General features: G+C 45.8%; 1 protein-coding gene across 6 annotated transcripts in view; it reads right to left on the bottom strand.

The window, feature by feature from the left end:
* Positions 1-530: 530 nt before the first annotated feature.
* atp2b3b (ATPase plasma membrane Ca2+ transporting 3b) overlaps positions 531-10,686 on the bottom strand; it is a 47,257-nt gene continuing 37,101 nt past the window's right edge. For 3 of the 6 annotated variants that reach the window (XM_019891375.1, XM_019891376.1, XM_019891377.1), the window contains one exon: positions 531-1,682. In XM_019891375.1, coding sequence (XP_019746934.1) covers positions 1,167-1,682 — 516 coding nt within the window. In that variant the 3' untranslated portion in view covers positions 531-1,166. Of the gene's footprint in view, positions 1,683-10,051; positions 10,109-10,365; positions 10,526-10,686 lie in introns of all 6 variants that reach the window. The other 3 variants (XM_019891378.1, XM_019891381.1, XM_019891379.1) reach the window with 3 other exon arrangements.

The raw sequence follows: 10,686 nt of genomic DNA, 5'->3' as shown, positions 1-10,686 counted from the left end.
TTGAGGTGAGTGTCAGTCTTAAAGGGCCAAAGTCTGTGCATTGTGACCTGATGCCATTTAAAGGGATAATGCCTCACAAGCATTCCAAAAAAAAAAAAAAAAAACACATTAGGGATAGCGAGCCAAAGCAAAGCGGGCGAAGAGGAACAGCAAGACGAGGGAGAGGAAATGAAGAGGCTTCGATCGGATACAGCATCGTGACGGAAGCCATCCACCAGTTCATCGTATGCATGGGGCCGCTGAACCGTGGCGAAGGGATGTGCGCATCCCACACAGACAACATATCATGTGGACATGGGGCAGCATTCAAGGATTGGCGACTGATGACAAGTTCTGTATTGTCGCTTCCCAATTATTAATAAAAAAAATAAAATAATATCATATATACATATGTACTGTATATATACTTGTATAACTCCTTCCTTTACTATTAGGCCTAAATGAAGGGTAACTTTGAAATGTATACACACACACACACACACACACACACATATATATATATATATATATATTCTTTTTTTTTTTCCTCAGAAGAGACAAGACAACACACACATATTGAAAGAGAGAGTGGGGGGGAGTGATCGGAAGTAAAATGAAAATGAATATCATGCTGCAGTGACAAAGCCAAGAAGTGAAGCAATGTGGAAAACTAATGAGCACCATGTTCCGAAATGAATGAATCGGGGCGGAACGGATGAGGAAGTTAAAGCTTCAACAATTACATCACAAGCAAAAACGAGCTGCTTTGACGTTTTCAATGACAAACCAGATAATTGTTGAGCACGGAGGTCGTGGTGTCCTGGCGGGCAAGTGGGCGGGGTCACGGCAACCACACTCGATTAACACCGGTCGGAATGAAGGGATTCGGGGGCGTGGGGAGGGGGGGGGGCTTCACGGCCAGGGAGCCCCTCCGTCTCCAAGCCCACCGTCGGCAGATGGAGGCCAGGCTGAAGAGCGAGCGAGGTCAAGGCAGGGCGGGCGGCTGGTGGATGAGGGGGAGGGAGTTGTACTTTGATCGCGTCAATGTTCACGTGGAGTCAGCAGCCATCGTCCTCCCCCCTCCTGTCACACAGGAGAGACTGGATGGAAATGTCATGTGTGTGTCCTCAAGCTCTCTCCTCTGCCCCACCCCAGGATTCAGTTCCCATTCTCGCCGACCCACTCAGTTATAAGGTGGTCTCCACACAGTAGAGGTGGGCTAGGTAAGGAGTTGGGGGCTTCCCCAACCGGTCCCTGCTATGATGGTTGTTGCAGTGTTGGTGGTGATGATGACGAGGGGTTTGGTTGCTTGGGGTGATGGTGTTGATGCTGTGTTTGTTGGCGTGGACGATTGATGAAGCCCCGCTGCCGCTGCTGCTGCTGCTGCTGCTGTTGTTATTATTTCGGTTGCACTGGGTCACTGGGAGGCTATACTGGCGGTATGGACGAGTGGGACGGGTGCGGGCCGTGGGCTGGGGCTGAGCGGGAGGGGGCGGCGGCTTGCGAAGGGCCGGGTGCACGTGCTGATATCTGCTGAGTTCTGAGTCGTCGTCCACATCGGTGTCATCAATCAGCGGGATGTTGTGGATGAGGTCATTGATGAGGAACTCCGGGTGGGCCATGAAGTTGTGGATGGAATTGCGGGATTCTGGTTTCTCCCGGCCCTCGTACAGCGAACTACGGAATGCTTTCACCACTCGCATCTGCCGAAAGGAGGGGAAGGTGTGGGAGAAACCACAAGAACAAGAGAAGAACAAGTCAAACGCTGAAGTGGGGGAAAACAAGTCAAGGGAAACCCGCAAAGACCGATTGGTCTTCTCCAGAAGACAGACAGACATACAGACACAAATGGACAGACACTCGGGGCCAGGTGGCTTTCCGGTTAACTCTTCATGACTACGTCATTCTCCTTTTTTTCAAATTGTGCGTCAAGCGACAAAAGTGAGACATTTGAATTTGACATCAAAATATGAATAAGAGGGAAAGAAATTAAACATTCACCCCTTTATTTCCATCTCTTGTTGCATCTTATAAACAACTCAGAAGATCGCATTATTTGTCATCCAAGCCCATATATTTAGCTCAGCAACAGTGACTGAAGTGAATAACACTAACATTTGTTTTGTGGTCTTTTTTTTCTGTCAACTGCTGCTTTTTTTTCTCCTTACTCTACCCACTCAACGTCTGTTACTTTGTCCACCAATGATTCCTAACTTCTCCATAAGAATTCAAATTGTTGTACTGAGTACGGAAAACGTTTGCACAGTGGCTCTGATTGATATTCCATCGTTTTTCAGCTTTATGCTTGCTTGTTTTTCACCACAGAGAAAAGTAACATAACTTTTTTTTTTTTTTTCTGCGAGTTGCAACGACCATACCGAACATTACTACCTAGCGTAAACGTAGACTTCATAAGCAGGATTCCTCTCTGAATCCGAATCTACAAATCAGTGCGCTTTATTATTTGAATATTAAATGTAGGACATAAATGGCTTAAAAAAACACACCTGTCAGTCGCATGTTCCAATTCCTGAACTCACAAGAAATAGGGTTGGACTCAAACAAAAGGTGCATCTTCTGAGTTCTGTATCTCATCCAGCTTTAAATACCTGGAAATAAAAGCTAAAACATTGATAGATTGTTTTTTATTGTTTGATGTCAAATCCGAATGTTTTCAGTCTACAGCCAAATGAAAGGAATTGCTACTAGTTGTACCAAAAATGTGGCGCATGTCCATAAAAAACTTTTTGGCTAGTTGGAAATTTGTGACCTATGCAAGCCGTTTGACTTCAAGACAGCTTTGTCGATAATTTTCAAGGAAGAAAGGTCATGACTTTGGGTCAGGCTTTGTGTCTATCCCACTCAAAGCTTGATTGACTGAAACAGGATGTTATCGTAAATTACGTTTGATTATCCCGGTGATGAGATTCCGTAGGGGTTGAATCAAAGGCAGCTGGACTTCTTTTGTGTTCAACATTTCATTAAAAACTCCTCCAACTGTCTGGTGGGGGGGGGGGGACCCCCACACGCATCCCCCAGATGGAACCTTTGTTCCAAAATGTGTATGGCCTCGGATAAAGATGCAGTCACTGATAAATATGAGTGTTCCAAATCCAAAAACTGATGTGCCACTAATTGATGTTCAGACTCATGGGACATTGTGTCGATGACCTAATCCATCCATCCACTATGCTTAACAGCATTCGGTTCATGGGTAATCTATCCCTCATAGTGTATCCTCATTCAAGGCTGGACCTCAAACCTTTCAACTGTGAAGCAGACATGATGTACACCACGCTGCTCGGACAACAATGTATTCTTGATGAAATGAGCCTATAATTTGAGAGAGGACTCGAATGCAACGATGACTATGAATGATGTGAACACTTCCCAAGAGCTACTACGTCCTAAGAATTACATTTGGGGGCACTCCACCAGACGCAAAGAAACAAGTTATTTGTTTAAAAGCCCAGACAGACGAATTCCAAATCGAAGAAGTCCCGTTGATTCAACCTCTCCGGATTATTGTATCCTACCATCGGATTCACGGTCGTCCGTCCGCTTCTGCTGCAGCGAATTTTGTCTATCTACGGCCATGCATTCGTAGTTATTTGCTGTACAAACACATTGCTGGGAGTAAAAATGTATTCATTTTAGCCGAAGTACAGAGGGAGTCCGCCTGATCCCGCGTGTCATCAAAATATGTTGAAAAAAAAAAAAGGTGTTTTGAAATGAGTTTGCTATTGACAAACACTTATGTCAGTTCTGACACACCAGACAGACCTTGCAGCATCCACAAAGACCACAGAAGCAGCAAAACACCTCGCATAAATACGCACCTGACGTGCGTGGTAGAGTCGACAAAAATGTGAGGGTGTGTTTGAGTGTGTGTTTGAGCGTGCGGTAAAAATACACTCGCACTGCAGCACACCGGCTAGCATGCATGCACACAGATGAGGCTAAATGCCAGGCACAGATGGAGAAGAAGCAATAATAGTGAGTTAGTTGAATGTAGAATCAAGAAATCACCAAGTGGCCACACACGCGCCAAGGTGCGCGCACACACGCACAACCACGCGCGCGCGCACACACACGCACACACGCACACACACGCACACACACACACACACACACACACACACACACACACACACACATGCAGTAGCCGTTGTAACAGAACGGAAAGGCAGTTTTCCATGTAGTGAGCTTGGCACTTTGGACATCAGCATGCATTGGAAAAATGTGCACTGTGAGTTCCGAGTCAATCTGTTAGCAATCGCTGTGCACACACACGGGCACACACACGCATTTGCCAAAATGTCCTGCAGACATGCATGAGAGAGAAACGAAGAGAGTGGAATCAGGATGATGCTGATGAGAAAGGTTGCTGCGGGACATAAAAAAATAAAATTCAAGAGTTGCAAAAAAAGAAAGCAGGCGTCACAGCAGGTTAGAAGAGCATGTGATTGGTTAGATTATTTCAAACAAGAGGTGATTGGTTCAAAGTCAGCCATGTCACGCGTCCACAGGCAGCCAGGTCATGCTGAATCAGATGACTGTCACTCACAGACTCTCTCTCTATCTCTCGCTCTTTCTCTCTCTCTGTCATACAAACTCACACCAGCGTGAGGTCCGTGAGTGTGTTGGGAGGTGCGTGATGCGGTGTGCGGTGTAGGTGCGCATAAAGGCATTCCCCGGCCATGGCGGTCGTTCCATGCACGCTTCCCCCAAGGCCAAATCGAGGGAAAGCAGAATGAGCTCAAAGAAAAGGAGAAAATTGAATGCAACGATAACAGACAGGCGCGGGCAGACAGAGACTTCCATAGAGACCGTTTGGCCAAAGGCTTTCTATCAACTGCAACAGCGATTACTGTATACTTTTGACAATCAAGTAGCTTCAATGGGGGGGGGGGGTAGATGCTGCAGTTGGCCAAACTCTGAGAAGTCTCTACACATGACTCTGGCATAGGTGACAGACTGGCAGACAGACAAACTGGCGGACAGACAGACATACAGACAGACAGACGGTCAAGCGGTAGGTTCAGTGCTTATCTGTTTTTCCAAAGAGCCTGTCAGACAGCAGAAAAACACTTCATGCAGACTGAGAAGGTTTCAGAACGTTACTTTCTCACTTTGTCGGCACTTGGTTTGTTTTCATTTTGGTCCCCGTAGGTGGAGTAAACTTTCGAGTATATGTCGCCCACAGTGTGACCAGAGAGACCTGGAGGTCAGGGCGCTGCTGTGTTACTGCTTTCTCTCAGCTTCTCTCCATCCATCCCTCTCCCTCCCTCTCTCTTCCTTCATCCCTCCCTGCCGGCCCTCTCAGCATAGCTTGATGGAAAAACGATTATGATTAAAAGTACAAGGGTAGAGGCACTGGAAGGTTGAGGCTGCTGTGTGGGGTGGAAAAAAAACTGCTGATGGGAACAAACTGCAACTTAAATACAGAGAGAAGCTGTGAGGCTGATGGCCCTTACAAAAGTTCCCAAATCTCACGTTAGGTGAGCAAACAGTGAGTGCTACCGTCCTTTTGGTATGCATGCTTTTCACTTCAGCGGCAGCCCTTCTTGCCACAACCATTCTCTCTTTTTGTCTGTGACGCAAAGGGAGGAGAAGAATACCCCCTTGTAAAATATGCAACAACACAAGAACGAATGAAGGAACGGAGAAGTGAGAGAGGTGATCTCAACAGTAATCTCTTTCTGTACTCTGCTGTATGTCGATGAAAGTAGGCCAATATGAAATGAAAACAAACTGGATCCACAGGGATCAATCACAAAGGTCCAGCATTGCTCAAGGTGGATGAAAGCGCAAAAGACACACATCTTTCTTCTTATATCTCAAATCTAAAATACGGAAGTCTGAGAGCTGGGCCTGCTTTTCCGAGAACACCGGTGGAGTAAACGGATGACGCAGAAGTTACCTGAACACGAGCAGCACTCAAAGGCTGAGCTTTTCCGTCATGAAGTGAGACATAAAACACGCCATTTCTGAAAATTTTATGCAACAGTGCTACGGATTTCATGAACAGAGTCATCATGTCACTTTCTCTGGAGAACACCTGATTTACATATTGTACGTTTTGCACATGCAAATCAGGCATAAACCTGATTGTACCACAGTGTGGATGTGGAAGAGGGTTAATGGTGGAAATAAATCCAGCGAAAATGTGTGAATGAGATGTTTTGATTTTGTTTGACGGATCGACTAGGCCGGGGGTCGGCAACCCGCGGCTCCAGAGCCACATGCGGCTCTTTAGCGCCGCCCTAGTGGCTCTCTGGAGCTTTTTCAAAAATTTTTAAAAATGGAAAAAGATGGGGGAGGGAAATATATTTTTGTTTTAATATGGCTTCTGCAGGAGTACAAACATGACACAAACATTCTAAATGTGTTTCAATGCTGTAAAAATGTGTAGAATAAATATTAAATTTCTGTCAATGAAGATTTGCGTCATAACCTGCGTGTGTCGCAGGACGGGATGCCAGGCAGATGGCTGTTGTAAAAAAAAACAAAAAAAAAAACAGCATTTCATGTACAATTCACCGAGGGTACTGGCAAAGAATGGGAATGTGGAGGGCCGAGAGAAGCATTTTTAAACGGTATACATGAGCTACGATAGTTAACACGCTGCAAAAGTGTGTCCCATGACTCTATTATCTTAGCGACCGTTGTCTCTGTTGCTCATTATGGCGTGCGTGTGCGCGGTAACGGGTCGATCGCGTGAGGTTGATTGATCAAAAAGTAGATATTCCGTCAAAAAAGGTTGGGCACCCCTGGTCTACAGGATGCACTGCAAGGGAAAAAAGATTTAATCATGAAGGCTTATTGTGTATTTGTAGCCAACTTAGTCATTTTCACAAGAGGCTAATATAGCTAATATCGATACATACAGCATGTGTTGCCTTCATTGTAAGGCTTATATAAGGCCTTTAATTTTTTAATTTGTTTTTTGTTTTTTGGTCCATTAAGGTTCTTTCAACATTTTGGGTTGCCGACCCCTGGACTAGGCAAATCGAAACATTTTGAGTTAAGATCCCTTCTCTATAAATTCCAATGTTCACAGCCATCTTTAAACCAAACATGAGCACAGCCTAATAGTCGACAGATACGGGATGACTTACAGTTTAAGTCATTGTACAGGCTACTTTATCGTATAAATCGTGTGCGGACAGCACAGGGTTGCCGTGCACACACGGCGGGCTGCGTGACTTGCCCGAGTCGGTGTCAGACACAAGAGTTACAGCCTGCGGGCTGAAGCACTTGTTCATGCAAGGCAAGGTCTTGTTTTAATTCGGTGGCCATGCAATAGTACCGTGTTCATTCCAAGTGTAATAAGGCAGGCGTCAACATGACATTCAAAAGTGCCTTGATGGGCAGCAACATCTCTTCAGTTTTTCTGAGAAAAATGAAAAGACCTGAAATCACAGCCTCATTGGTAAGTATTTGGGGGGGGTCGGGGGCCTGACTGCTCATTCATGTAGTTGCGGTGTTGTCATCCCACAGATGAATCGATCACCACCAAAAGTGAGAACATCTGTCTGTCCAAATTCAAGACTGTACGTGTCATGCTACGACCAGGTGTTCACAAAAAAGCTCTTCAAGAACTTTTGAGGGAAAATAATTGAAGAAAAAAAAAGCAAGCTAACCAGCAGCAGCACCCTTTACCACTGCACGCACATACCTTCATTTTACTTCTACCAGTCACCAGTTTCCACTCAAATGCAAAGATCTCCCCGCGATGAAAATGCAAGACACTTCATGATATGCTGTACTGCAATCATGACAGGAAAACAGAAATGTTCTTCAAGAACGGCCAGGATTTTTTTTGCGTCTGTGGAAAATGGCCACGGTCAAGAAAGCAGCGCGGTTTAGCGTAAGACGCCAGCCTCTGTGTCTTTCCTCCTACGTCACTCGGAGTGACGGCGCAAGATGAAGAAGAAAGGCAGTGTGGGATGGCAGGAGGCATAAAGGCATGAGGGAAGGAGCAAGGTTGGAAAGGAGAAGCAACTGAGAAAGGACGGATGAGGAGACAGCACAAGCACACACACAAGCATGCACACACACACACACGCGGACACACAAAGACACGTCAAAAGCACCGGCACGCACGTCGCCATACACACACAGCTCGTCTGCTCACACGCGGACTGAGAAACACACAGCAGTGGTCACAACAGCGGCTCTGGGCACATCAGCAAGTACACGCACAAACAGACGCACGCCGAACTGACATACAGAGAAATCAAAGAGGAAATATGAGGTGGGTTGCGCTACTCTCCACAGGAGATGGGGACAGTGACAAAAATGGATGACATCAAGGACGAGGGAAAGGACAAAAGGAGGAGGAACAAGGAAAAAAAAAAAAGGATGCGAAAATCTAAAGAAATCTTAGCGTTAAACTAAGCCTGTATTCAGATCTGGCGCAATCCAAATACATCTACAAGATAACAACTCTACTACGTATAGAACAGAGTACATTTCACAGTCTTTAGGAGCGCTTTGGGCAAACAGGACATCCTGTAATATCTCAAACAAAAAGAACATACAGCAAAGAGAAAGTCAAGAGTGGCATTGGAGAAAGAGAGAAAGTTAACAAACAAACGGGACAGACAGGGAAAGAAACCGCAACGTTTTGGAGGGCTCAGGACGAGAGGCAAACGTGAGATGTTGAAGCTGAAAGTCGTGTTACAGACATCATCGATCCAAAACACGCTGAACAAAACTGAGAGGAGGAGACGAAGGAGAAACAAAGCTCAAAGGGAAACTCAACTTCGAATGGCAAGTTAGGCAACAGCAGCGGTTTTGAGGGCTTTTATACTCGAAGGTTTACAGCTTTTGGCCAATACTCTAATTGTAGCATTCCAAAAATATCACGCCAGCAACTTATTTTCTTTGACTTCTTAAGCTTGAGAGCAGTCATTTTAAACACGGTAACCTGGCTTGACCTCATTGACACACAGGAAATATTGTAAGACATGGTGCAGCGGGAGCTGTCGTCACCTCTGGGAACTTTGATCCATACCTTCCACCGGGATCAATTAGATCATTTCAATAGCTATCATTCTTTCGGGGGGGTATATTTCAACTATGTATTATTACTAAAAGGGAATATCAAGTCAAAAATGTTCCTCACAATATGTTCCGTGCACACCCATAAATCTAAACATTCTGATTAATATCGCGTTTGTGGAATTTAAAATGAGCAGCAAAATCCACCAATTTTTATCCCCCTCAGGGGGACGGCCATTTTGCCACATGTCGACTGAAAATGACATCACATCACAGCACCGATGGACTCAGGTAACGACCAATCACGACTGACCCGTTTTCTTGGTTTGGTCATGTGACGTTCGCAACATTGAGCCTTATGCTACAGTCAGACCGAATGCGTGTGCATTTCTGGCAGTGCATGTCCATAAATAGCCAATGCAGTTCGCGTAATCATGTGCGTTTGGGTGCCGGGTGGCACGTTTGAAGAATTCCAAGCAAAAATTTTGCTCTTTTCCCTATTTCGCCGTTTCATGCCGAAGTGATTATTTGGCGGTGGCATGGTGGCGACAGCCGATCAACATCAAGAGCGTACTTACTACAACGCACGCATGAGCAGAACAAGCAACCACACATCCAAATAAAGTTAAACACACACACACACACACACGCACACACACACACACACACACACACACACACACACACACACACACACACACACACAACTTAATGAAATTTAAAATAATGTGGGACAATATCATTGCTGTCTATAGGGCTGAGAGGTATATAAAACATGGCCAGCTTCCATGTTTTCATCCATCCCCACTGAGATGGATGAAAACATGGATTTTTTTTTTTTGCTGAATTCATATCCCACAAACGCAATAATAATGATCTGAATATCGTACGTAGATTAGTGGGGCTGCAGAGAAAATATGGTCATTTTGGACTTGATTTCCCCTTGAAACGTGAGTCTTCTTCTGGCAGGACTCTTGACACAGTGAGCGAACAGACAGCAACCTCCTGCACCACACGCAACACTCAAACATAAAATCAAACACACTCTGGACTCGGGCCAGACCTGGATTTGGACCAGACCAGATCAGACCAGAATTGCACAGCTGGTCAGGACCGGGTGCTGTTTGAAAGGGAGAATAAGAAATAAAAAAAGCATAGAGGAAACGTTGTACACGCATGAGCAGCGGGCGAGCTGGAGGGGGGGCACAACCATCGACTGTAAAATACTGCAAGTCCACGTGCCGTGCATAAATGTGTGTGCGTGTGTGTGTGTGTGTGTGTGTGTGTGTGTGTGTGTGTGTGTGTGTGTGTGTGTGTGTGTGTGTGTGTGTGTGTGTGTGTAAGAAAACTGTGTGTGCATGCTTTCGGCGGACTCACTCCCTGGGGCTGGGCTGGTATTGGCTGTTGCGGTGGAGAGAGCTACGTGAGAGGGGGTAGATATAGTGTTTACGTCGTGGAGCTGACTGAGCACGGAGGAGCGCCTTCTCACTGCTCCCTGAAACGAGCCGCTTCGCTTGAATGTGCTCACTACCTCCATCTGCAGGACAGAGATAAAACAGTGGCACTCAGTGAGGGCGGCAGGGTCGCAGCCAGTGTGGAACCCTCTCGTTGGGCGTGTGTGTGTGTGTGTGTGTGTGTGTGTGTGTGTGTGTGTGTGTGTGTGTGTGTTCCTGTGTTTGAGGGGGAATATGCACGAAC

This window comes from Hippocampus comes, unplaced genomic scaffold (assembly GCF_001891065.2).
Source record: "Hippocampus comes isolate QL1 unplaced genomic scaffold, H_comes_QL1_v1.1 scaffold174, whole genome shotgun sequence".
In the NCBI taxonomy this organism is placed as follows: Eukaryota; Metazoa; Chordata; class Actinopteri; order Syngnathiformes; family Syngnathidae; genus Hippocampus; species Hippocampus comes.
This window is presented reverse-complemented; position numbering and strand designations above follow the sequence as displayed.